Source organism: Cynocephalus volans, chromosome 7 (genome assembly GCF_027409185.1).
Source record: "Cynocephalus volans isolate mCynVol1 chromosome 7, mCynVol1.pri, whole genome shotgun sequence".
Taxonomy (NCBI): Eukaryota; Metazoa; Chordata; class Mammalia; order Dermoptera; family Cynocephalidae; genus Cynocephalus; species Cynocephalus volans.
In genome coordinates this window covers 123,655,696-123,682,845 of record NC_084466.1, presented here as the reverse complement: position 1 = coordinate 123,682,845, position 27,150 = coordinate 123,655,696, and the positions used below count along the sequence as shown (strand labels likewise).

General features: G+C 41.8%; 1 protein-coding gene across 1 annotated transcript in view; it reads left to right on the top strand.

Annotated features, from left to right (window-relative positions):
- The window catches only part of MYOF (myoferlin), a 145,566-nt gene that overhangs the window by 43,004 nt on the left and 75,412 nt on the right, over positions 1 to 27,150 (top strand). Inside the window, exons 6-18 of the mRNA XM_063103471.1 lie at positions 9,125 to 9,291; positions 9,951 to 10,079; positions 12,505 to 12,567; positions 12,649 to 12,699; positions 13,849 to 13,879; positions 14,390 to 14,505; positions 15,095 to 15,221; positions 16,530 to 16,633; positions 18,634 to 18,702; positions 18,798 to 18,841; positions 21,196 to 21,278; positions 22,493 to 22,531; positions 26,413 to 26,537. Coding sequence (XP_062959541.1) covers positions 9,125 to 9,291; positions 9,951 to 10,079; positions 12,505 to 12,567; positions 12,649 to 12,699; positions 13,849 to 13,879; positions 14,390 to 14,505; positions 15,095 to 15,221; positions 16,530 to 16,633; positions 18,634 to 18,702; positions 18,798 to 18,841; positions 21,196 to 21,278; positions 22,493 to 22,531; positions 26,413 to 26,537 — 1,148 coding nt within the window. The remainder of the gene's footprint in view (positions 1 to 9,124; positions 9,292 to 9,950; positions 10,080 to 12,504; positions 12,568 to 12,648; positions 12,700 to 13,848; positions 13,880 to 14,389; positions 14,506 to 15,094; positions 15,222 to 16,529; positions 16,634 to 18,633; positions 18,703 to 18,797; positions 18,842 to 21,195; positions 21,279 to 22,492; positions 22,532 to 26,412; positions 26,538 to 27,150) is intronic.

Genomic DNA, 27,150 nt, shown 5'->3' with positions numbered 1-27,150 from the left:
GAAGAGAATGTCTCTCTCCTCAAAGCCTTTCCAGAGTAATAGAAGAAACAACTGCTCTACCAGATGACCAGACATCGATGTAGAGATACTAGAAATATGAAAACCCAAGAAAATATGACACCAACAAAAGAATATAGTAATTCTCAAATATCAGACCCTGTAGAGCAGGAAACTCTTGAAATGACTGAAAAGGAATTCGGAGCAACAATCTTAAGGAAACTCATTGAGATACGAGGAGACTCAGATGAATAATGAAATGAGAAAAAAAAATCCCAGATATGAAGGAGGAAATTTATAAAGAGATTAATATCTTAAAAAAGGAGGTAGAAGAACTCATGGAACTGAAATATTCACTCAGTGAAATAAAAAACACAATCAAGAGCTTAAGTAGCATGTTAGAACAAGCAGAAGAATTTCTGATCTTGAAGACAGTCTTTTAGAAATAACCCAGGTGGACCAAAACCGCCCCCCCCCAAAAAAAGTAAAAAGAACTTAAAAAAATGAAGAAAATCTAAGAGAGCTAGCAGACAACCACCTTAAGTGCACAAACATTTGAATCATGGGTGTTCCAGAAGGGGAGGAGAAAGGAAAAGGCATGGAAAATCTATTCAATGAAATAATAATGGAAAACTTCCTGGGTATAAGATGAGATACAGACCTTCAAATCCAGTAGGCACAAAGATCCCCAAATACATTCAACCCAAAAGATACTGTCCAAGACATATTATAGTCAAACTGGCAAAGCTCAAAGACGAAGAGAGAATCTTAAAAGAAGCAAGAGAAAAGTGTCAAGTCACTATAATGGAGCCCCTATCAGACTAACAACAGACTTCAAAACAAACTCTACAGACCAGAAGAAAATGGGAAGATATATGCAAAATATTAAAAGAAAAAAACTGCTAGGTAAGAATACTATACCCAGCAAGCCTATCCTTCGGAAATGAGGGGAAAGAGTGTATTTTCCAGACAAACAAAAGATGTAGGAGTTCACCACCATATGACCAGCCCTACCTACAAGAAATCCTCAAGGATGGATTAAAACATAGAATGTTGCCAAGTGCTGGCCTACAAATGAGCTGTGTCTGCAGGACAATTTTATTTTTAAGTATGAGACGACAAAGTGAAATTTCTTTATTTTTAAAAAAATGAACAGGGTTCTTTGATCTGGAAGTGCTGTCTTTGTTCTATAAAGCAAATATGCACCAAGTCTGGGTCAAGGGTGACATTCTGAATGTTGGCTTCACAATCCATCTAAAAGAAACTTTTCTTCAGCATTTATAAAAAGCTTCTAGTATCCTTAATTATCTGGATGTTTCAAGGAAAAACCTGAGCAAAGGTATCGTTGAGTACCTACTACAACTCCATGCTAAGGAAGACACAAGCCAAAAAAGAACTTATAATCTTGGGGGAAGATAAGAGCAACAAACACAAGACAGAGAAATCACAGCCAGACAGCCATTCCTGCTGGCATTGCATACCTTAGTGACATAATCAGGACATCTGGGCCAGAATTTAGTTTTTTCCCCTTCAATTGACTCTCAAAAAAAAAATAAACTCTGTCATTCTACATAAAAGTAATGTCTGTTTCCTTTTATTTATATAGCTATTTTCAAATTTTTAAAATTTGAGCTTGTTGGGTTTTCTTCGAGTACAAAAGAAGTATCTGCCTATTAAATGTAAACATCACAGAAATGTAAGACAGAAAGTGAAAATCCCTCACGATCTCATCCTTCTGAAATAATCACTGTCAGCAATTATTGACATCAGTTTTAAAGATTTCCATCTACATAGAGGCTCCTGCAAAGGAGAAATTTGAAATATTTATGATAGAATACAAAAGTGAAGATTTTCAGGTAAATTCAACCCTGCAAGTTGAAGAAACTAGTTATGACCACAGATCACAGGAACTGAACACCCCAGGTTAGTTTTTAATGGAATGCTTTCTTGGCGTTCTTATATCAAGGTGACAAAGGGTATAGACCCTGAGACATTGGTGGCTTGATTGGAGGTGTGTGGTGTCAAGAGATGTCCCTTTTATTGACCCACCCCTGACAGAGGATGGGCTGACCCAGACTACAGGTTTGACCTGAAGACCTGTTCCTGTGGCAACTTGAGTTACCAGATGTCAGTTGGCTTGACTGGAGCCTAGGTTGCTTATAGCTGGAATGAACTGTTTTTAAAGTTTCACATCTATTTTGAAGAACCATCTGTTAAATTTGTGCTTTGTCCAACTATAGAAATGCAAAAATTCAATCACAAACAGACTTCCCTGCCTCAAATTTATTTTATCCCATGAACACCAAAGTCACTTCACTTGAAACTAAATTTGATCCAGTTCAGAAAACATTTACTGACACCTGTCTATGAGGCACACAGAGGTGAGAAAGACATTGTTTTGCCACCAAGGAGCTTGCAGTGTAGCACGTAGGTAAGATAGAAACATGAATAATGATAGTCCAGGCTGAATATAATAAATTCCTCCAGAGAGGACTAAGCAAATGATTACACTGGAAACAATTTCTTAGAGAAAGCACTTTTTCAGCTGTGTGTTTCAACTGTGTACTCTTCGTGTTTAGCACAGTGCTTGGGATGTCATAATTGTTCAATAAATGCTTGGTTAGTTGAGTGAATGAATGAATGAGTGAAAGATGGATGGGCGGTAGATATGGCTTGAATTTCTTTTTTCAGGAAGGGCATTTTGGAGAACACTAATAGACTGATTCATTCAGAAGTATGTTGAAAGGGAAGCATGTACCTGAGGGCTATTGGTGCTGGGCTGAGACATTTTCCCTTCATGGACAGACCATGGGGATCCACGGAACATTTTCTGAACAAGGAACTGATTGGTCAGAGCTGAACTGCAAAAGATCAATGTGCTGGAAGAGTGTTGCAGGCACTATTTCCAGGATTAGGTCTCTAATTAAATGGCTTTGTCCAGCAAACTGATTGTATTCTGCCAATTTTTCCCAGGATGTTTAGGAAAATCAAAATGCTCATAATCAACAAGTGATTGTCAAAATTTAGACACAGTAAAATCATCAAGAGAGATCTTTTTATTTTTCTTTTTTCAAATTGAAACACAATTGATTGTATATATCAGTACCTGTGTGCAATATGTGATGCTCAAATTGGGACAATTAGTATATTCAACATTACACATGTAATCATTCTTTTTGTGGCCTTCTACCAATTTTTAACTCACCTCCCCACTCCCGCTTCCCCACCTCTGGTGGGCTCAGAGGGGAGCCCCCCAGTCTGTACGGTTAACAGCGACATCCAGCAGATCCTGATGAAGTCAGGTTCTGGAGCTACTCTGAGAAATCCTGGAGTATGCGTTTTACTTGGTTAACATAACACTGCCCAGATCCAGAGCTCTTTGGGCAGCGTTTTCTAGACTGTTTCACAGCCTTGACTGATCAAAGGCAGAGGCTGCCAGGATTGCCCACAGCCTGTGTTTACGTTACTGCTTGCTGGGGGCTCTTCATGGCGCCTTTGCTCTGGTTTGGGTATTGCAACCAGGCCAGAAGATTCTTAGGGCACATATAGTGCTATTTATCCAGGAATTGTGGTGTGAGAGGGCTAATGAACTGCTTATAGTAGGACACAAACATTTGTTTATATAACTTCTAACATTTTAGAAACCCAGGAAAGTTGTTATTCAGCCTTCCAGCTAAATCAATATGTTACTTCTAAAATGTTACATATTTTTATGCCTTGAAACTTACTCTTTTCTGCTTTGTGTTGTACTTTTAACTTACACTGAAGATAATACGACACTAGCCCTTTGTTCTATTTTCAAATGGCTTTTGGTCTGAGATAATAAAATTCTGCCTTGACCAGTACTACCACTTCATCATGAGAAGCTGAATTAATATCACAGGCAGAGAGAAGCATTCTAGGATTCTAGAAAAACGAGGTTGCTGTGGGAAATAGTAAATAGTGACAAAAAAAAAAAGCACAAAGCATTCCATAAAGGACTCTCCTTCAAGGGATGGAAAAGGATTAGGTTGACTGGTGGTCCAATTAGTGCTTAGGCTGAAAAAATGCAAGGAGTGGGAGAGTGTTTGGATAAAGAGGCTGCTGGCGGGGGCAGGGGTGGAGTTCAGTATCCCAGGCCAGGAGGGAGACAGTGGTGACTGAGCAGGTGTCCTGTCCTTCAGCCATTCCTACCAGTTGCCTTCACTGGGAAGTTTGAACAGGATCTCCTTCCCTTGTGAGGCGTAGAAAGACAAATGGGGGTGGTGGAGATGGGAGGGGATGGCTTGCAGATCTGGTGAGATCTGGGTGGCTGATAGCCCACTCTATTCTGCTTGGTATGGAGACGAAATGCTAGAGAAGAAGGGTATAGGAAACTGGAGGAAGGAGAGAGGTTGATACCCACTGTGGAGAGACACAGTAGGGGACGCCAAAGGCAAACTTGACTTGTATCATAAGGTCTCCTAGGGCTGCCAGCTCTTCAGCACCGGGTAGGTAAACAGAAGCAATGTAGGAAAGTGTCGTTGTCACAAGTGACCCCACATGGGGGCAGTGTACAGAAATATCACTGTTGAGCCTCTGGAAAGAGGACAATAATACCTCTCAGGAATTATGAAGACTTGTTTGGTAAGTTGCTAGAGTTGGGATGGAGAACCATTCCTAGTGTTAATTGAAGCATCACTTGTAACCAAGTGTGGGTTGTGAGTTACTGACATTCAGAAAGGAGACAGGTCAGTGTTGGGTGCAATCAAAAACTAGGTAGTATTTGACCAAGTGACATGGTAATTGTTGGGGAGGCAGATGGCATCAATACAAGGGAGCTGTGATGAGTTTGTCACAACCAGAGAAGGACAGTGAGGACCCTGAGCTGTAGCGAGTCAACAGGTCTGGATTTGAGCATTTGCCCCACTATCAGGCTGTGTGACAGTAGGGATATTACTTAACCTCTCTGAGCCTCAAATTTCTTAATTACAACACCAGGTGACAGGGCTAAATGACATGTAGTGTTTTCCTCCAGCTCTGAAGTTCTATGATTCTATTAAAATGGCCTAATGGAAGCCAAGGTTAATGTAAAGAGGCAGGATGACTGAAGTTTCTTTGGTTATTACTTCAAATTGTAAGTGCCAGGAGTAGCAGTCTGGCTGTGGTCCAATTGGCTGAATCCAAGAGCAGAAAGTGTTCAGGGATTAAATGAACAAATGCTCTAGAGAGTTTGAGTAAGGGGAGACCTGAGACTGGACTGTTAGATTTCCCAAAATGAAGGTCTTTGGTGACCTTGGCCTGACTAGAGAGGGCTCAAGAGGGAATCAGAAGACATGAAGTGAAGATTGTGAATAAAGATGATTGTTCAGAGGAGTTCGCTGTAAAGAGGGGCAAGAAAATGGAGCAGTAACTATAGGGTCTGCTGTGGAGTCAAAGGAAGTTTTGTTTTTTAAACATCGTGGGTGATATTTCAGCATCTTTATATTTTGATGGGAGTGATCCAGTAGAGAGGAGAAAACTGGCAAGTGGATATAGAGGCGGAAACTGCAGAACCAAAATCCTTGAGTAAGAGGAGGTGGGATCCGTGCAGATGTGAGTTGGCTTCAAGTCAGGAGCATGGACAGTTTAGCAATTGTGGCAGGAGAGCAGGCAGAGAACAGATGCAGGTGGGATGGTTGATTTGAAGTTGGAAGGATGTGGAAATTCTCTTCCAATTGCCTATTTTCTCGATGAAATAGGAAGCAAGGTCATTAGTTGACAACAAGAAAGATAGAGAGGGTATTAGAAGCTTTCAAGATGCAAAATAGGGTAAGTTCAGAAGGGTGAAGTGATTTGACCATGGCCAATTAGTGTCTATCTCAGACCAGGGTGCAGGAAAGCTTTGGAATAGATGCCTTGGAAATGTGGTAGGATGGCCAGGCAGTCCTGTGAGTCCACTTCAGGACTTGAGGTCATGAAATTAAGGTAGCACCAGTCGGTAAGGTGTGTGTTCTTCTCAGTCAAGTTCAGCTGTCTGGTGCAGAGGTGGAGTTCATGGAGCATTGAATGAGCCAGGTGAGTGCAAAGAAGTGAGAATGGAAGGGATTAAGGGGCATATAGGGGACAGATTGCAATGTCTAACATGGGCTAGGAGAAAAATCAAAGACATGAAGGAAGTATGGGGCAGGGAAGGCAGTGTGGTCAACAGATTGGGACTGTCTGTGTGGCTGGAGTAATAGATGGAGTAAACTGGAAAGGTACAAGAGATGGCCTCTCTAGTGGGTTGAATAGTGTCCCACAAAAATTCATGTCTACATGGAACCTCAGAATGTGACCTTATTTGTAAATAGGGTCTTGGCAGAAGTAGTTAGTTAAGATGAATCACACTGGATTAAGCCAGGCCCTAAATCCAATGGCTGCCCTTCCACCAGGTGAGGATGCGCAGATACACAGGGAAGAAGGCTGTGTGACCACAGCACCAGAGACTGGAATGATGCAGCTGCAAGCCAAGGCATGCTAAGGATTGCCAGGAGCCACTAGCTGGGAAGAGGCAAGGAAGGATTCTTCCCTAGAGGCTTCAGACAGAGCATATCCCTGCCAACATACTGATTTTGGACTTTTAGGGTTTGGAACAGAGAATAAATTTCTTTTGTTTGAGGCCACCTAGTTTGCAGTACTTTATTACCAAAACCCTAGGAAGCCAATACCACCAACAGCTTCCTGTTCACTCAGTGGTTCCCAACTTAGTGTGGCCCTCTGTGGGCATGAAAGAGTCATTCTTCGTAGATCCACTTGGCTGTGGAGCGAGTTCATGCCCGGCTCTCATTAACAGGGCATGCCAGCACAGCCACTAACATTTTGGTAATGAAACAGCTTGCGCAGAAGGGTGTGTTCAGCAGGGCCTCAGGGGCCCCTCATTCTCTGTGGAACACTTAGCACAGCATTGTTTAATTCTGCCCAGTTTCCTGCCACATAAAGGGGAGATTTCCTGCTCAGATATCCTTCTGCTACTATTCAGAGATGTTGGCTGTTACATGGCTTATGCTGGATTCCTGTGATCCATCCCTTCAGCCTAAAATCTGAATAGCAGAAGGTGTTTCCAGAAGCAATTGGCTCTACATTATCTGCAGTCTGATTCTAGAGCATCCATCAAGAGCTTAATGAGTGTTTGCCCAGAGTCCAGCACTACAAAGGGGTATGACTGACCCCTACTTTTTCTCCTGATTGCTGCTATAAACAACCAGCAACCCCAAATGGTACATTCCATAGCAAGGAGGAAGTCCCACTTGGGCCCAGGATGATCGAAGGACTTTAGTCTTGGTTATTTGGGGGAACCTGAGAGCCATCTGCCCCAACCATTGCTCAGTCTAGAACAGGTTTGCAGAGGAGAGGCCTGACCTTCTGTGCTTCCCTGAGGCTGGTGCCGAGGTTGGGAGAGCGCCCCTTTAGCTGCCTGGGCACTCTTCCCTGAGAACTGCGTGGCTTTGCCAAACTGCTAAAGAACCCCAGAAGGCACATGCAGGGGTCAGGATCCCAGCCCCACCTCATTCATTTACACATTCCACACTTATCAAGCCCCTTCTAGGTGTCAGGATTTGTGTAAGGCATGGGGGCAGATACAAAGAAGAAAAGGCAAGGCCCCTGCTTCTGGAGAGTGTCTGGGAGTGGGGGAGGACTGTGGGTTAACAAGTGATGCAAGACTACTGTGAAGATTAGAAAGAATGTGCGAGGTGGGGCGGAGAGGGTGTGACCAACTCTACCTGGGAGAGGTGGGGAAGGCCTGTGGGAAGACAGTAAATTTCATCTGAGACTTGCAAGAGGAGGGGAACTCACCTGGTGGAGAGTGGGAGGAAGGACATTCCGAGAGCTTGGATCCAGGTGCCCTAAGAGAGGCAGCAGGCAGGCTCTTCTTTTGAAGTCTCTTCAAGAGTAGGGAAGAGGAGACTCAGATCATCCTGCAGGGGACAAAGGTTGTCATTGCCTTTCTTTGGCTTCTCTGGAGTTTTCCCAGTATCCTGACAAAGATTAAAAAAAATTTTTTTTTCAAAATTTATTTTTAGCGTATTCATTCTTACAAATCGTATATTTCTTTATGCCCTTTACCTGAACTATCACTTCCCAAATCCTCTCCCTCTCTCCCCCCCATATCTAGCATCCTTAGGTTTGTTCTCTCCTTCTGAAAGTTCAACTTACTGTTGTGGTCTTTTCTTTCTTTCTTTCTTTCTTTCTTTCCTTCCTTCATTCCTTCCTTCTTTCCTCCTTCCCTTCCTCCCTCCTCTTCTTGCTTCATTCCTAGCAGCCAGTTATGAGTGAGAACATGGGGTATTCCTGTTTCTTCTGACAAAGATATTGAGGCACTAGGAAGACAGCATCTCCTTCACCTGCACTTGGTTTTGGATCAAGTTTTAAACCAATGAGGTAGGGCAAAGACTTGGTCCTGGTTTTAGCTCAGCTCCTGATAATCTAACACGGGCAAGTTGCTTTAGCTTCCTGGACCTCAGTTTTTCTATCTGTAAAATGGGGAGAGAGGTAGGTTGGAAGAAGGATCTCTAAGATCCCTTCTAGTCTTAACATTCTGTGGGTCTGTGGCTCCTTGAAGGAAGTGTGAAGTGAGGATCCAGAGAGTGTTGAGTCAAAGCAGAGGGCAGAGGACAGAAAAGTCACACTCAGTGAATAGGAGACAAAAGCAGGGGCCCATGCAAGGACCCAAAAAAGTTGAGTCAAAGTAGTAGGAGAACTGCAATGATCCAGGGAGGTATGTGTGAGCACCAGTGTCCAATGCCTTGGAAGATCCAGTAGGAGGATTCGGAAAAGGGCAGTGAATTAGCAAGAAGAGGTCCTGGCTGCTCTCTGAAGGACAGAAGCCAGGCTGGGATGGGCTAAGCATGAATGGACAGGTGGTGAGGAGGAAGAGCACCCTGGGCTCAATCGTGAAGTGATTTGTACACTGGGTCAGCCCTTTTACTGCCTTGTGGTTGCCTCTTCCTCACTCTGTGCCTCCCGTGCTGCCCACTGACTGCTCCAGTGTCACCAAGACAGTGTCGCCAAGAGCATCTCCTTCACCTGCCACCTGAGGAACACTTAGAACATAATGGTGGGCAAAACTCTCCATGCCCTGGAGACCTGAGTGTTCAGACATTTATAGGGTTAGGGCCATCTCTAACTGGATTTTTTCTTGATATTTCAGGAGAAGAGGAAGAAGATGAAGGTGATGAAGACAGGTTGGACAGTACGGTCAGGGACCCTGGGCCCAGGCGGCCGGTTGGGACGGTGTCAGAAGTTCAGCTTGCTCGGAGGCTCAGCAAAGGAAAGAACCGCCGGCGGACACTGCCCAACAAGCCACAGGACTTCCAGGTAGAAAGAGCCCAGGTGCCTGTGTTTTTGCTTAACCACCGCCATGCCCATCTTCTGACCACTGTGGCAATGTTACGATGACCTATTCCTGTGGGTGATGGCTCCACTGGTGCAAAAGGATGTTGGTGCATAAACCCAGCAGGAAGAGTTCTCCATCTTTCCTCTGCATGCGGAAATGGGTTTAGTCAAACTGAGGGAATTTCTTCAGAGAAATAAAACTAGAACTTTCCTTTTCTTTGGTGGTAGGAAAGAGCTCATCCAAGACTAGAAGCACAGATCCTGCATTTTGCATAGCTCTGGGTACTACCTTAGGCTTGGGAGACGGCTGTGGAATGAGTCCATGTACCATTGGGCTCAGGAAGACCAGTGGAGGGGCTGGAGCCTAAGCAGCGACCTCAGCCCTTCCCTGCCCTTTCCCAGGCCAGCTGGGCACTATTTCATTCCCACGACTGCTCTTGGTTTCTACATCCCAATCCCTGTTCCCATCTTGGGAATGAGTGCAGGGGCCCCTCCCAGTCCGTGAGCACCAGTGCCTTGCCAAGCTGCCCTGACCTGGTTTCAACGATCCTTGGAGGCTAAAGAACTGTAAAAGCACCTGAGGATTCTTTTACACCCACGCTGGGAAAGGGTCAGTAACAACACCCCTTCTGTGCTTGCAGATCCGGGTCAGAGTGATTGAAGGCCGTCAGTTAAGTGGCAACAATGTAAGGCCTGTGGTCAAGGTCCATGTCTGTGGCCAGACACACCGAACAAGGATCAAGAGAGGGAACAATCCATTTTTTGATGAGGTAAGCGGCAGAGAATGCAAGTTCCTGCTCAGAGAGTCCTGTGGGGAGGGGAACACACGCACGAACTACTGGTAACAGCCTGGCAATGCTGGTAAAGCAGCGTGAACATACAAGGTTAGGAACCACTGGGGCTGGAAATCCTCTGATTTCCTGCTCATTGGTTCTCAGAGCTGCTGGTGTCTTTCTGGTGTTTTTGCAACAACTTCCAGATGGATCTCAGTACATGATGTCACCTACATCTAATTAGCAGGATGTCTCTGACGAATGACTCTGTGTGACTAAGTAATCCAAATTTTTAGAGGTGTTAAAATTTACTTGGTTATAAAAATAATACAGGTTAAAGGGAAGCAATTATGAGCATACAGAGCTTCCCCCCCACACACTGAGAATGCAGCCTGGTTCTGTTGCTCCTTGAAAATACTGATACCTTGACAGTCATGGCAAATGCCACAAAACTCCACAGCTGGGCTGTGAGGAGAAATAAGTTGGGGAATTTTTCAGAGTCTGGCCTCACTCTGCTGAGGAGATGTGTTTCTGAGATTTCTTGGGCCTGTCTCATTCTCTCACAGTCTCTCTGCGTTCCCCACAGCTTCTAATCCTGGCCTCAGCTTCGGCTTTTGGGTTTTTTTCTACCTCTCTATTCACAAAAGAAGTCCGTGTCTTCTGTCCAGTGTTTCTGTCTCTCCCCCTCTGTTCAAGCTGACCCCAGCATTGCAGAAGGCCCCCTTTCCTCTCACCTCTAACCTCCCCTCCTCAGACGGGTCACAGATGACTGCATGCCACCAAGTAGCATCAAAGCGCACGCAAGAGGGAAGGGCCCACTGAGAAGGGGCACTTGAAGTGGACTTCGGGGAAGGCTGGGAGGGAGTCACGTTGCAGGGCAAGCCTGGACGGGAAGGAGGACAAGGTGCTGGGTGACTTGGGGCATGAGGCGTAAGACCCATGAGGGCATTCACAGTGCAGGCTCGTGTTTACTTGACAGCCTGAGGAGCCCAGCAGGAGTCTCCACCTTCCTCAGAATTTTCCCATTTTAGTGAATTTGGAGGGGATTAGATTTCTTGGCAAAAGGGAATAATCAAATAATTGAGCCTCTAAACAGACTAATTGATAAATGAATAGAAGAATTTTACTGAAAAATTTCTAGTTTACATACATCTTCCTGAACCAAGTGATTAAACTCGGTATCGCCAATGACGGGACAGAAGGGCATGGGTGACTTGATGTGATATAATGGAAGTAATCAGCATCATCACCTGGGTCATGTCTTGTCAAATGGGCGACCTGCATGCAACAGCGAGGAAACATTCACACAAATCCAGATCGTGGGCTGTTCTACAAAGCAACTGGTCTTTATAGAAAAAAGCAAGAAACGAAAAAGGCAATTGCACTGTTCTAGGTAAAAGGAAACTGAAGAGACAAAACAACCAAATGTACAATCCTTGTGTGGAACCTGGATTTTTTTAAAAAAGCTAAAAAGAACTTCTTTTCTGGGACAGTTAGAGAAATTTGAAAATTGGCTATATGTTAGATGTTAAATTTCTTGGGTGTAGTAATAGTATTGTGATTATATAGGAAGATTCATTGCTCTTAGGAGATGCATGCAGATGTATGTCCAAGAAGTGAAGAAGTGTCATGATCTCTAGAACTTTCTTTCCAATAGTTCAGTTAGAAAAAGAAAAAGATAAAGCAAGTATCCCAGAATGGAAACAATTGGTGAACATAGGGGAAAGATGGTGTTTATTTTACTGTGATTTCTACTTTTCCTGTGGATTTGAAATATTTCTAAGTAAAAAGTTGGAGAAAAAAAAAAAAAGTCTCTGTTTGAATAAATGCTCAAGCTTTTTTTCTTAGGATTAACGTTTACTGGGCTGACATGGTACAACCTCTGTGTACCTAATATTCATCTCTTTTCTTAAATTTAGCTGTTACAATGAGTTAAAATATTATCAGTATTGATTCTGCTGAGGCATTAACATAATTTAATGGGCAAAGTTTCTTTGAAGGTATTTTGTTAGAAAGAGTAAATTAGAATCACTAGACACAAATGATAGAGCCAAACACATTAGAGAATTAAACGAACACTCCAGCCTTAAGTACCCATTTTAGTAAGAGTTGCAACTTGAAATAACCTTAGATCTTTACTTCATTTGGCCAGTAGATATCTAGTCCCAAATGAAAATTTTTATTTAGTTAAATGAACGCTATATTTGTTACTTACCCCGTTTTCAATGCAGAAGTGGGTTTACCATGAAGCTTAAACTTCAGGGCCTTTTCCGAAGCCCTGCAATGCATTCATGTAGTCAAACCTAATTTTGAATTTGTGCTTTGTATTTCTTTAGGAGGGCCCTCAAAATTAATGGCATCAGATCCCATTAAACCTGAATGCCACACTAACATTGCAACACTTTCTCTGTTGTTTTGACAGTTACTTTTCTACAATGTGCACATGACCCCTTCTGAACTGATGGATGAGATCATCAGCCTCCGGGTAAGGGGCCACGAGTAGGAAGGTACTGCTCACCGAGTGCCGGACCAGCCAGCCGTCCTTCACTATTCTTCTTTCTTCCAGGTTTATAATTCCCATTCTTTGCGGGCAGATTGTCTGATGGGGGAATTTAAGGTAGGTGACAACAGTCTGCTTCATTCAACTTACATAAAGATGAGAACTTCCATAATAGGGAATTTGATTCCTGGCCAGGTCTCGGGGCACCCATCTTGGTGACGTCTCAGGATTATGTGTAAGGGATTGACACCATGACCCTTGCTAAGGGCTGCTTGGGTCTTGTGTACTTCCAAAGTGTAGCACTGAACTGTGCCCCAAAGTGAAATCTCCTGAAGCTGCCACATCAGGGCCCTTGCCAGCATCCTGTCTGTGCATGGGAGCAAATCCACTGCTACAAAGGGGAGGGGTGCTTGACTATGGCAAGAAGTCCGCCATCCAGCTCTACTTACCAGTGGCCCCAGAGCACCATCCACAAAGCCAATTATTGTTAATCTGGAATGTGAAAGGAAAACCAAACCAGGCAAGGGAATCAGGTGCTCTTCTCAGTAACTCCACTGCAATTAACAAATACTTGGTTGGCTCCTTCCCAGCAACTCTGCATGGAATAGGCTGCCTCTTAAAGGACAGAGCTCCAGTCACTAGAAGTCCTAGAGGATGATCTGGGTCAGGCAGACCTGTGTTCATACCCTGTCTGCCACCGTCTAGCCACATGTCCCAGGGGAACTCACTTAACCTGTATGGTTCTTAGTTTTTTTGTCTATAAAATGGGGTCATTGTGAAGATTAAATGAGATGGTATATGTAAAGCACCTAGCACTGCATGTGGTGCAATGAAGAGCCCAATGAATGGTTATATTAATATTAGCATTAGTTGGAGGAAGAAGAGGAGGAGGAGTATTGGGTAAGAAGTTGGGCCAGGTGAATTCTTGTAGGGTGACCAATGGTCATCTTAGAAAGTTTTAGAGTTTGAGTGCTAAAACAGAGAGTTGCAGGCAAACTGGGGCATGATGGTCACCCTACTACTTCCACAGTCCCTTCCAGCTCTAAGATTAGCTCATTCATTCCACAGTGATTGATTGAGAGTCTTCTATGTGCCGCACATCAAGGCACTGAGTGGGATTGGAGAGGGAAGATGGAAATGTTGGGTCTCGAGGAAATTTAAGTATAATCAGGAGTATCATATTTAAATTTAATAATGATGGTTTCCTTAAATTGACTAGACTGATTTTAAAATCTACTTAAACTATTTAAAATTATTTTTTCTCAGATTGATGTTGGATTCGTTTATGATGAACCTGGTAAGTGATGTTTTCCCCATCAATTTGAAGTCTTAAGTTCATTCCTTCTCACTCTGAAGAAAATTCAGGAATCAAGAAAATTTTGGACATCAAGGAATCAACGTCAAAGAAATAAAAAAGTTTTGTTTTCTTGATGGGGGAGAGGGGAAGATGCTTAACAAGAATAACAACAGTAGCTTAGTATGGATTTCTAATTTTTTTATCTTACCTTTCACAAGTAGGTAATTTCTGTGTCTTTGGAGGATATTTTGACCTTATCAAGATCAAATTATAAAACCAGTTTATAGAACTGAGAGAGTCTTGTTTGAGTCACAGCAGGAAAGGATGCTGGGGCGGGGGTAAAGGGAGAGGGCAAAACAGAGGACATGATAATGACAGTGACTCATTTGGGGAATGTGGTGTATCATGATGAGGTTTCCCAGGAAATGCTTGTTTATCTTATAGCAGATGAAATCATGGATCGTTAGCATCTGTTCAGAGTGTCCCTGTCATTTTACTCCTTTATTTTAGGTCATGCTGTCATGAGAAAATGGCTTCTTCTCAATGACCCCGAAGATGCCAACTCTGGTGCTAAGGGTTACATGAAAGTCAGCATGGTTGTGTTGGGAACCGGAGATGAGCCTCCGGTGAGTCCCTAAATTCTCTACATATTGCACTTCTCACTAACCAGGAGTACCAAGAATTAAGCATGTGGGTACCAGTAGTTGTGAAATGGAGCACAGCTTCCAATCAGTAACCCCCAACTGATTCCTTCTCTTCTTCAGAAACTGTTCTTTTCTTCATCATAGAATTATCCTTCTAGCTCACTTAGATTCCTTCCTGGTGCCCATGAACAAGTGTTTAGTTCAGAACAGATATGTGTGTTTTTACAACATCCTTGCATCATTAGAAAGACTGCTTTTATCTAGAGAGCACAGCTTACCTGCAGAATCAGGCATTGCAACCTAAAGGGTTAGTGGTTAATCTGGGAAACTGGACAGCAAACTGTGGAAGTGGCCAGAGAGAAATTGGAAGAACATCAGGAACACACACACACACACACACACACGCACGCACGCACGCACACACACACACACACACACGCACACTGAACTCTTAAACATAGGAAATCCTAACGGAAACAGTTCTGGTTGATTTTATTTTAGAAGCATTAATTTGAATTTTTACAAGTGCTGCTTTTCTATCTGTATAATTTTATTCACGTGTCCCCAACAGCCTGAGAAACAAGACCGTGATAATGACAGTGATGATGTGGAGAGTAATTTGTTACTCCCTGCTGGCATTGCTCTCCGGTGGGTGACCTTCCTGCTGAAAATCTACCGGGCCGAGGATATCCCCCAGAGTATGTATTGATTTAATCTTGCCCTGGGATGATCAGTAATCTGCATGATGCAATGTATTAAAATCATATTCTAAATAGTTATTGGCGCTTCCTGGCCTAAGTTTTTTCTTCTAAAAAGACTTCACGGACTTATTTTCATTCATCCTGGTCCCACTGAAATCTTCCTGAACCTGCTCCCAGGACAGCTGGTTGGTTGCTGATCCATGCACCTTGTTGACCTACCTTCCGCCCATTCTGCTCTCTCTCTTCTTCTGTCAATGTTCTAGATCATCTCCTTATTCTAGAGAAGGCTAAAGCGAGGTGAGCAGTCAGAACTTCCAACCCTTTTTATCTCAAATGAAAATGTGAAATTTTATAATCAAATAGATGTGTTTGCTATTGCACTATTAAAAATAGCTGAGCAAAGGGTGGTAAAACCCCAATGACTGGAAGTTTGTTGCTATTGTATTATGAGATATGTTTTGCAAGAGAGTGGATACATTTAAGAGACTCGCTTACAGTCATTCCATTTATAGGGACTAGTTCAGCTACTCCTCTGGCATTGCTGAAGGCCTGGCATCCTATCTGCCTTGCCAGGCCTGTCTGCTTCCTGCTGGGCTCTGGGGCATTGGACCCTCCTCCAGGTCCCCAGGAGGCAGCACCCAGTGTACAGACCATGGATCACTTCAGCATTTGCTGCTTTTCCTAGGGACACTTCTCCCTTTTCTAAGACCCTATAACACCCCCCCATACCATCTTTCCCTCAAAAATATCTAAATGAAGTAAATTATAAACCTCATATTACTTCTTACACGCACCTGTTTAATTGATCTTTACTCACTTTTGAGTATGTTAACACAGATTGTACTTGGTTAAATGTCTTATTTATGATTTTGTTGTTTATGATTATGCCACATTTTCTTGAATTTCTCTGAAAAAGTCAGACCGAGTTTCTATCATTTTGACCTAAAGTGCCTTTTCCAAATTGAAACCAGGCCTGAGTTTGAGAATTGCCTCCTTCCCTGACTGAATGGACTTTCTTTATTCTACTTTTATCCTCCATTAATGATCAATTCCTGTATAATAATTTATCAATTTAGTTTTCAAGGTGCTCCTGTTGATTTTAAAACTTTGCAGGGAGAAAACATTTTCTTTCTCTCTCCCCTAAGACAAAAAGGATTTCTGCTACTAGTGCCGCCACCCCAGAGAATGATTCTTGTTGTGACTATTTTCATGTATAGGAGAAATTTTTTTAATTTTGCAGAATAATTTCTGTTCTTTTAGGAGAATCAAATTTCATTTTTTGCTGTGCAATATATTACTTTGCAGTGGACGATGCCTTCTCACAGACGGTGAAGGAGATATTTGGAGGCAATGCAGATAAGAAAAACCTTGTGGATCCTTTTGTAGAAGTTTCCTTTGCTGGAAAAAAGGTTTGTATGTGATCTACATGCAGATGCCTCTAGGATTAAATATTTAAAACAATATGCTTTCCTTGGAGTGAATTCCTGCTTATTCTTTGTTAAAATAGCCCCCCTAATGAGCTGGGCACTCTGCAGGGAACAGATTATCTGAGTCTGAACATGCCAGATTTCTCCACCAGTTTATTTTAGAGTGGAAAGTATGCAGGCTCAAGTTAGAAAATTCAATCTTTTGAAAGATTAGAATAGCAAAAGCTACCACTGAATTATTGGAATTATTTCCCTGGTCCAAGCTTTATCTTAATCTTAGGCAAACTCCCTAGCCAGCCACAATCCTCCCTGGTAAACGTGGTAGAGTAGAGCCCCTGTAACGCCCAGCCGCCCCCTCCTGTCATGTTTCCCACCTTCCATACCCCAAAGAGCTGTTGAAACTGGAGAGTCGGGTAGGGAAGCACCATCCCAGCCCTTTGGAAAAAGCTAAGAGGTTACAGGGACACTTTTATCCACCATTTTTGCCTATGGAGATGGTCAGAGATTGGGGAAGGAGATTCTGTAGTAGAATACAACATTCCACAGGCAGTTATGGGCATGAAGAACTAGCATCTTTTATGTGTTTGAGCCATTTGTTTTATGAAAGCAAGATTTAGCAAACCACACACACATGACTGGGAATTATTCCCCAGGCGAGTCAGTGGGGTGGGCTGGAAGAGCCCTCAGCTCAGGGGTGAGATAAGGTCTGATTGAATCTCAGGCTTCACCCCACTCCACAGGCAGGCAAATTCCTTAATTTCTGAGTTTCAATTTCTTGAACTATAAATAGGGATAATAATAATCTCATAGGATTGTTGAGGGGATGATTAATTCGAGAAGTATCTACTGTGAGCATATGAAGTATCAGATACTGTCCCATGTGCTGGGACATGGGAATGAGCACATGGGACAGCCATTGCTCTCAAGGGAGCTGACTTTGGAATAGAAGAGACAGACAGTGTATAAGCAAACAAGTAATTGAATAGTTTCAGATAGTGCTAAACACTACACAGAAAATAAAGCAGGGATAAGAAATGATTATGCAGGGGAGGGGTGTTTATAGAGTTTATCAGGTGGGACACCTTTGAGGAAGTGGCATTTGAGCAGAGGCCTGGATATCTGGGGATCTGGGGAGCAGGGGCTTTCAAGCAGAGAGAAGAGCAATGGAAAGATCCCAAGGAGAAAACATGTTTACATTGAAGGCATGAATGCCCATGTGGCTGGAGCAGAGTGCGCAAGGAGGGAAACTGACAAATGAGATCAGCAAGATATGGGATTGGGACACGTAGGGCTTTATCACCCAGAGGAGGGATCTGGATTTTGTTCTAAGTATACTTTGAAGGCTCACTGAAGTTGTTACACGGAGGAGTGACATGAACGTTGGGAGGCAAGAGAGGGAGTAGGGCTCCAGATGGGAACCAACTGCAGGCATCCAGGGGAGAAACGTTTCAGGCTCTGCTTGAAGACAGAAGTGTCAGGATTTACTAATGGACTGGATGAGGCATGTGAGCGGGGGGAGGTGTTAGCGTTGACTCTGGTTCTCAGCCTCAGCAACCAAGGGAACAGCGATGAAAGAGTGGAACAGAAACCAGTGGGGTAGGGGTGGGGAGGCTGGTGGGCAGGATCAAAAGATCTGTTTGGACATATAAATGATGCGATGCTTATCAAACACTGTATAATAAATTCTTAATAAACATTAACTCGTGTTATTACATTCATCTAATGTTAGAAACCTAGAAATTGAAAACTAATGAACAAATGGATAAAAACCAGCTTCTAGTGCATAGAAGTTTAAGCAAAGATCAATATTAAAGCCATGTCATATTTTACCAAATTATTATCAGGAAAAATAAGACTTACGTAGATTACTAAGTATATAATTAATAAGTAAACTGCTAGAGTCTAATCCGGTATGCATATATTATAAATTTTTAGAAATCAGAAATGTGAATAGCTATACTTCTGCTTTGGTGATTTTGCAGGTTTGCACAAATATAATTGAGAAAAATGCAAACCCTGAGTGGAATCAAATCATCAATCTTCAGATCAAGGTTTGACTTTCTGTTCTTTCAGAAAGGTTAAAAATACTTACTTTAGTCGTTACTGAATAAGTAGAGAAATAATTACTTTTTTTCTGTTTTAACAGTTTCCTTCAGTATGTGAAAAAATAAAACTAACAATATATGACTGGTGAGTTGAAAATAAACGTGTCTCATTCAACGTTAAAGAATTAAACATTTGGATATTGACGAACATTATTCTAGAAGGTCTAACTCTTACTTTTTGGTATGTTTGATTTTCTTCCAGAGGGAAAGGATAAATTGCTCCTGGAACTGGGTATTCTCTTAAAAAAAAAAAAAAAAAAAAAAATTTAACGGTAGTATTGTTTCAGAAAAGCTTTGGGTATCTTGGTTCAACTGCTTATAAATAAAAGAAGGGAAAAATGACCTGAAAATGCCTTGAGATAAATCAAGGATTTAGACTGTCCAAAATAGACTTCCCAAAATGGAATAAACCATTTCTTGGGAAGAGTCACCAAAAATTATGAGAGCAATTCTTTTTTACTGTTAGAAAGGAAAATGGATAAAGCAACCTAACTGAAGGCAAAGAAAATCTGTCGAAATGTTCAGATAGAATTTTTATTAGACCAGCCTCCTAGCACTAATTGGCCATAATGAGACCATTCTCAGAATGTTCTGGATGGATGGAGCATTCAGCTGGCAGCTCTTAGCTTTCTGAGAGTGCAAACGTGGCAAATACCATCATCATCTTCAGTGTCATTATCATTATCATCAGTGTTTATTATATTAACTATCATTTTTTAAGCATTACCAAGTGCCTGGCACTGTACCAAGTACCTTACCTACATTATCCATTTCGTATGTAGAATTACCCTATGGGATAGAGACTACTATTAGTTTCATTTTATAGATGAAGACACTGAGGGTCAGAGAGGTCGGGTAACTTGCCTATAGTCACTTGAACAGTTAGAAACCCAGTTGGGCTCCCACCCTCTCTGGCTGTTTCCATAGTTTCTCCCTTGGCCAAATGTATTTGACTTTCACATTAGCACCCTTTGGTACCATGGCAACAAGTCATATTGGGAAGAGGGGAGTGGGTCTCATTTTGTTCAGTGACCACATCACAATTCGTTGAGGGCCATGGTTGGGCCCTGAGGACAAAATGCCACCTTCCAATGAGTGTAAGATAGCTTTAAGGCACTTGGGACCCTCAGGCCACATATGAAAGGAGCCTCAGAAACCCTTAGGAGTGTGGGTTTGGACCCTACATAGCTCAGGTGACCTGTGGGCTTTGGAGTGGGCTGATCACTGATTGAGCCATCCCAGAGTTACTTGTGATCACTATAAATGTGTTGTTTTTTTTCTAAGCTAGTCTACCCTTTCCAAGGCAATAGTACAGATTAAGATGCACAGAGAGACCCTAATTTACTGGGGAATCTTTGGAGCCCCATTTTAGGTTACATACCCTGTAGGGTATCTGCACTACTGAGGGAAGCTAAGGATTCTTTAAATGTAGCCAAGACCAACTTGGATGGACAAAAAAAGATTCAAGCCCCATGCTTGTGATTTAATACCCCAAAATAATAACTTTTTATCATGCAAATTGTGTTTAATTAGTCACTTTCTGTAACCTAATATACCATGCTATAATTCTTCCACCAAATAAGGGAGCTTTGCTCCTCGCCATGAGGCCATGAACTTCAGAGTGAACATGTAGCTAGATGGAATAAAGAAGAGAAATGAAGCAGAAAGAATGTTAATAATCTGTATCCAGCCTTAGATCATTTCATGAGTTAGGCTCACAGTCTCTCAAGATAACCACAGAAGGCTACACAAAGCTGTATACACTTGTAGGGGTTGTGGGCAAATTCATCCTCACATCACAGGTAAGATTTAGGTTCTAAGCAAGCATCTACACTCAGAGAAATAGCATCTATCATACAGTAGGTGCTCAATAAATGTTTGAATTGAATTAGAGGGGATTTTTCTCTCTATGATGGATTCTTAGATACAGCCCAGTATAATTGTTAAGCCATCATAATAACTAGTATGAACATGGTCTAATAAGTTATATACACCTACTTTATGTAGTGAGATTACATCATAATCATCATGTAATATGCCTATGATTGGTTCATTCATTTCATGACAATGGTATTGAGTATGGTCATAGAAAATCCCTTGACTTCTCTATAAAATCTCAATTTTATAACTGCAGAATGAGTTGCCAGATTAGATTAGTGTTTATAAAGGGCAGTTGGAGGACCATCCGCATGAGACTCAATTGAGATATATTTGTCATAAATGCAGATTCTTGGTCCCCACCCTAGGCTTATTGAATCAAAAGCATGGTCAGAAGATGAGGGTTGGGAGTTTCCAGGAGATTCCTAAGTACAATAAAGTGTGAGGCTCAATGGACAAAATGATTTCCGAGGTCTAGAGTATTTTCCAGCTCTATCTTTTTATTGTTGAAATGAAGACATATCTTCATAGGTGGAGACCTTAACCTGTTCTTTTGCCCAGGGACCGGCTTACCAAAAATGACGTAGTTGGGACAACGTATCTACACCTCTCTAAGATTGCTGCCTCTGGTGGGGAAGTGGAAGGTAAGTCACTCAGCAGATCTGGATTCAGAACTTCTGGAGAAAGAATGAGTTGGGGTAGCTGCCGGGAAAAAGACTTGGTTTCTGAAAAACCAAATGTGGTAAGCCTAGTGAGCGATTTCAGTGATGTTTTGGTGATGGCCAGCAAAACAACTAATAATTGAAGCAACTAATAGTTTGAAGATTTTAGCTTTCTTGCTCTTGTTCGAAACCTTTTTCCCAGTAGCTGTTTTATAAATTTTAACAGAGCGCCAGCACCTTATTTTTTAGAGTGGCATTGACACAAGCCCACCCAAGTATAAAATAATATTCCCTTCTCAACTGATTCCCTTGGCAGGACCAAGGAGGTCAGATGCCAACAAACCATGTAATCTCCACTCCCTACAATAAGATAGAGATTAGAAGTAGAAGGAGGAAGGGGAGTGAGCAGTTCAGATACAGTGACTATAGATTAAGGTAACCAATAGAGGAACTTAAAATCATGCTGTAACTGTATGTGGGAAGGGCAAAAACTACTTAAATCCATTTATTATTAGTAGGAGGTCATTAAGTAATATCTAAAAATATTATTCAAGAAATATTAATATAAGCATTTTACTTAGTGGTCAGGGGGTTACATCCAGAAGGACTAAAACCAGAGATTATTACAAGCAGTTTCAGCCCATGTCTCTGAGACCTTCTCTCATTGCAGGCCCTGCAGGCAGTCTGTTACAGGGTCTTAAAATAACAATGAACTGTCATCCCACAGCCATGCTTTGAATCAAATAATGTACATGTACAAACTACAGGCCTTTGCTTACACAGCCTCAGACTCAATTAACTTGGATTTTCTGGCCTTGGTCCCAGCTAAGTGAGCCATAAGACAAGTAGATGTTTTATATTAAAAACATGAAGTGTTGATAACTCCACCAGGCCTCCTTTGGCCATGGGAAGCTAGCTCTTGTCAGATGCCTGACTGCCTCGGAGCTGGCAAGATTTGGTTATTCATGTGTGGGCAGTTCTGCCAGTTGTCACAAAGTTTTGAGCCATTTTGCATTTAACTGGTGAATTTAACGTGTAAATTATGCAAGAATCATGTGATTTGGGTCTGAATTTGGGATTTTTCTGGTGTTGCTAAAGTACTTACCAAGCACTGGGTTTGATTAACTTTTTCAGTGTCTATTTTGTAATGTCGTGTTTCTCTTGTTGTTTAACCAATCATGTTTTTTACTATGTAGATTTTTCATCTTCGGGAACTGGGGCTGCATCATATACAGGTTTATGCTTTGTAATTTTGCTTTCTATTAGATCTTGCTACCAACTATTATCTTACTAAGAATATATTAATTGATTGCTTTTAGAACCTTCTTTTTTGATATTTTGCTGTCACAAAAATAGTTTTGCTAGAATCGTAATTTTTGTGTTGAGTGTTATATGGTTGTCCTGCACGGCTAAGCTTAAAACAAATATGCTAACCAAGCTTTACTACAGGTCTCGTGTTTTCACCTCGGTGCACACCATCCTATTCGGCTTCATTGCAAATAACTGTTTGTGAGACATAATTTTCTTGTTATTGTTGTTTATATTCAGTAGATGGAAATATGGGGCACTAAATTAACTGTTCTGAAATGTATGAAGTAACTTTTCCCCACTTTCAATGTGGATCTCTAGGTTGAAAGATACTGAGCGTTTTCTGCTTTGCACCCTGAAGGTCTTCACCTCCCAAATATGAGGGATCATAACCTGTCCTTTGGTTTGCACAGCACTTGCCATTTTCTCAATACTTTCATATGCTTGATCGTCACAACTTTCCTAGGGCAGATGTTATAGTTCCCCTAACAGATAAGGACTCTAAGAGCTGTTTGTTATCTCTCAAATAAGCACGATTATCCCTGCCATGCTAATCTCCCAGGGTTGGGGTGAAAGGGAGGAGAGATATTGCACATGGGAAATTTTTGCAGACTCTGAATTTCTTTACAAGTATAAGATTATATCATCTGCATTTATGTAATTGACACAATGCCCAATTCTTATTTGTTTAAAAAAATAATCTCATTACCTTATAATCAGGCTTTTTATGAATATTAAGCAGTCCTTAGGTTTGCAGTGGACTTTGCAGATTTGGAAACACTTTATTCCTTCATTCATTTGTTCAACCAATCAATGAATATTTATGTAGTAGTATTCCATGATAGAACCGATAGTAGGTGTTTAGGGAATCAAAATAAAACATGTTTAAATCCTGCCACCTCCACCTTCCCAAAAGGAGCTTATACTCTAATCACAGAGATAAGCAGCTATTTAAGGTTCTGAAAGCTAAAATATAAAGTAATAATATATAGAAATCCAAAGTGCCAAGAGGATTCAGAGAGGTGATGGAGGCACAGAAAATATTGTTTGGAAAGTGAGTTGTAGCTAGGGCAGAGGAAATCCTTGATGGCCAGGCTAAAGAATTTTTATTTTATTTTGTATAGGCTCTTCAGGAAGGACATTGGGAAGTTTGATGTGACAGCTGTGCATAAAATGAGTTAGGAAAGTTCGGAGTCAGGAAGAGACTTAGCTTGTGAGAGAATAGGTTTCCCAGGAGACTGTGCTGAGACATGAGCACATAGAAGAAGGAATGTTCTTCATGTTAACGCACAACCAAACAAGCCAAAGAGCTTAAAATACCGGAAAAGAGATTTGGTTGGACAAAAAAATTAAGTCTTTGCTATCAGGGTGACGTGTGGGGGTCATTATTGACCATTTGAGTCTCCATCCCTGGAAATTTTGAACAAAAGGCATATACTCGTGACAGACAACACCAATAATCACCCATGGAAGCCAGGTGGGTGTGAGCTGGGGCTAGACCAGAGGAGTGGACGGTGTAATAGATGGTGCCCTTGCCTACACTTTGAAACTCAAGATGTGGGCCTAAATTTGCCAACTTGTGGGACCTTTGACAAATCACATCACTTCTGTGGGCTTCAGTTTGCCCATCTGTAATCTGACACAACTAGGATGCAATCACTTTAATATCTGTTCTTACTTGAACATTCTGTGATTCAACTTCTAGAAGTGACTTCCTTCCCTCTCTGTGAATCTGTAATGTGACACAACCAGGATGCAATCACTTTAATATCTGTTCTTACTTGAACATTCTGTGATTCAACTTCTAGAATTGATTTCCTTCCCTCTCCATGAATCTCTGCTTTAATCTTCTGTTCCCACCTAACATTCCCCCCACACCAGAATATTCTAGCACAAGGAAGGAAATCTAAACCCTGCTTATTAATGATCAATTAGTCAACTTTGCAGTGCTCCCTATGGCAGAGTAGATGAAGCCAAACCAGTTGATATGTTCAGATATGATCGTCATTCATTTAATCATGCTCGTTTGTCTTGGAGATGATAAGATGACTCAGAGAAATCTCTGTTGGAAAAGCTATTGGTCTCTATTTGGGTTTCACAAGAGATTTCCCAACAGGTGTGAAATGTGACACCCCAGGATGTTGCCCTGTTTCACCTTCAGGCTGTCGCGTATTACTTTTCTACATCTTAATTTTCTAAATCTTAATTTAAATGTTTCTTCTCTCTTGCTCTCTTCGTTGAGATTGCTGGTCAGATAATTTCTGTGTGCGTGATTTCTGCCTCCCCCCAAAGTGTGCATACACATTTAAAGATACAGAGAGCCTCACATAATGAAAATGATTGTGAAGGACATGTCTATACAGTTAGGTCAATTGTTTATTTGTGGACACTTTGCCTACCACCTACTCCACCTTTATCTTTCTCCCTTACTTCCAAGTGTAGGGTTGCAAAGGAACATAGAAGTGACCTGGTCAACCTCACATCCATAGCAGGCATTATCTTGACAACAACCTGAAAGACAGGTTGAAGACTTTGCCTCAACATTTCTTCTGATTGTCCCATTGTTTGTCGTTTCTAATTCACAGAAAGTTCTTCCTTACAGAGTGAATCAAAAGTAGACTCCTTGTAGCTCCCAGCAATGGTCATAACTCTGCTTTTGGAGATAAGTTCATTCCTCTTCCATATGGAGGCCATTTAGACTACTGAAAGTATCATTTGCATTTCCCACCCTCACCCACAGTCTCCCCTTGTTTCAGCTTTTCCTTACATTACCCTCAGTGTCCTTCATTGGGGAGTAGTTTTGCAAAGACCAGGTAGCAGAAAGAAAGAGTTTATCAGATGTTCACCAGAGGTAGAAAGGAGTGAACGGGGATCTTCATGTCACTTATTATCATATGGTCTTACAACCACAGGCAGCCAGTTCATTGTTACATATAACATTTTTATTTTTTTATTTTTATTTTTTATTTTTTTTATTTTTTTGTCGTTTTTTCGTGACCGGCACTCAGCCAGTGAGTGCACCGGTCAGTCCTATATAGGATCCGGCACTCAGCCAGTGAGTGCACCGGTCAGTCCTATATAGGATCCGAACCCGCGGCGGGAGCGTCGCCGCGCTGCCAGCGCAGCACTCTACCAAGTGCGCCACGGGCTCGGCCTCATATAACATTTTTAAATGTCTTATATTTTTAAATGCATCTGCCAGATTTATACTAACTGCTTGAGATTAAATGACATTTTTTGAAACAAATAATGTTAACCTGATACATCATCTAAATTACTTCCCAAAACAATACAGTATACTCTCTTGCCCCATTTGCCAAAGGCTTTTTTTTTTTTTTTTTTGTCGTTTTTTCGTGACCGGCACTCAGCCAGTGAGTGCACCGGTCAGTCCTATATAGGATCCGAACCCGCGGCGGGAGCGTCGCCGCACTCCCAGTGCAGCACTCTACCAAGTGCGCCACGGGCTCGGCCCTGCCAAAGGCATTTTTAACACACTTCTAATTATAAACTTGCAAAAACTGTGAAGATCAACTTGAAAGTCTTATTGTCCTTTCATTTGAATAGCATTATCTTTTTTATAAGAGTAACATAAGTTTACCAGAACTCCCCAAAATGTTTTTATTTAGTATCTTATTGCAGTAAGAAAAGGTAAATATGACAAGTCTCACAAGTGCTTATAATTTGCACTAATATAACTAACTCACAAAATGGAAGAAAAGAGTCTCATCTAGCTAACTAACAACTAATATTTATTTAAATAGATTGAATGTTAAAGGCCTAAAATCTAATGATGATATTTATCTCTCAGCAAATACAGGAGAAACAGAGGTGGGCTTTCTTCCAACATTTGGACCTTGTTATTTGAATCTTTACGGAAGTCCCAGAGAGTATACAGGATTCCCAGACCCCTATGATGAGTTGAATACTGGAAAGGTTAGTTTCTCCATTAAGGTTATTATTAATGAGTACTGGGCAATGTGATTCCTTCTTGTAATCATTATAATTAAGCATCATATTTAGGAGGCATCCCCACCCTGCCCCATGGACCTCACCATACGACTGATCAAGTGTTGTTTCACACTCCTCAAGTCTTAGAATGAAAGAATAGGAAAGGATCCTAGAGATCATTGAATTTGGTGATGGTAAATGGCCATTCCCTCAACTTCTATGCTTATGGCGGACATCAGTAACCAATGTTGTCTTGCTCTCCTAATAAGCCACTAGACTGCTTTGGAATTTCTTTCAATGCCATGTTCCAGGAATTTACCAAACAATTGGTGGTGACATGCCTGTTGAAACCTTTGCTATCTCTGATCTGATCCAACCCCTTTATTTCATAAATGAGAACATGGAAACCCAGAAGTGGGAAGTGCTCTTTCCACTACAGTAGAAGCCAAATGCTTTTTAGTTATCCCCCAAGGCTCATGAAAGGGACTGAGCCAGAAGAAAAAGCCCTGGGAGGGGAAAGGTGGAAGAGCAGCTGTGGAGGTGGGGCCCTCCCTTGCTCTGCAGAGGGTCTATTGCTAACACTGCTGGGTATGGTGGG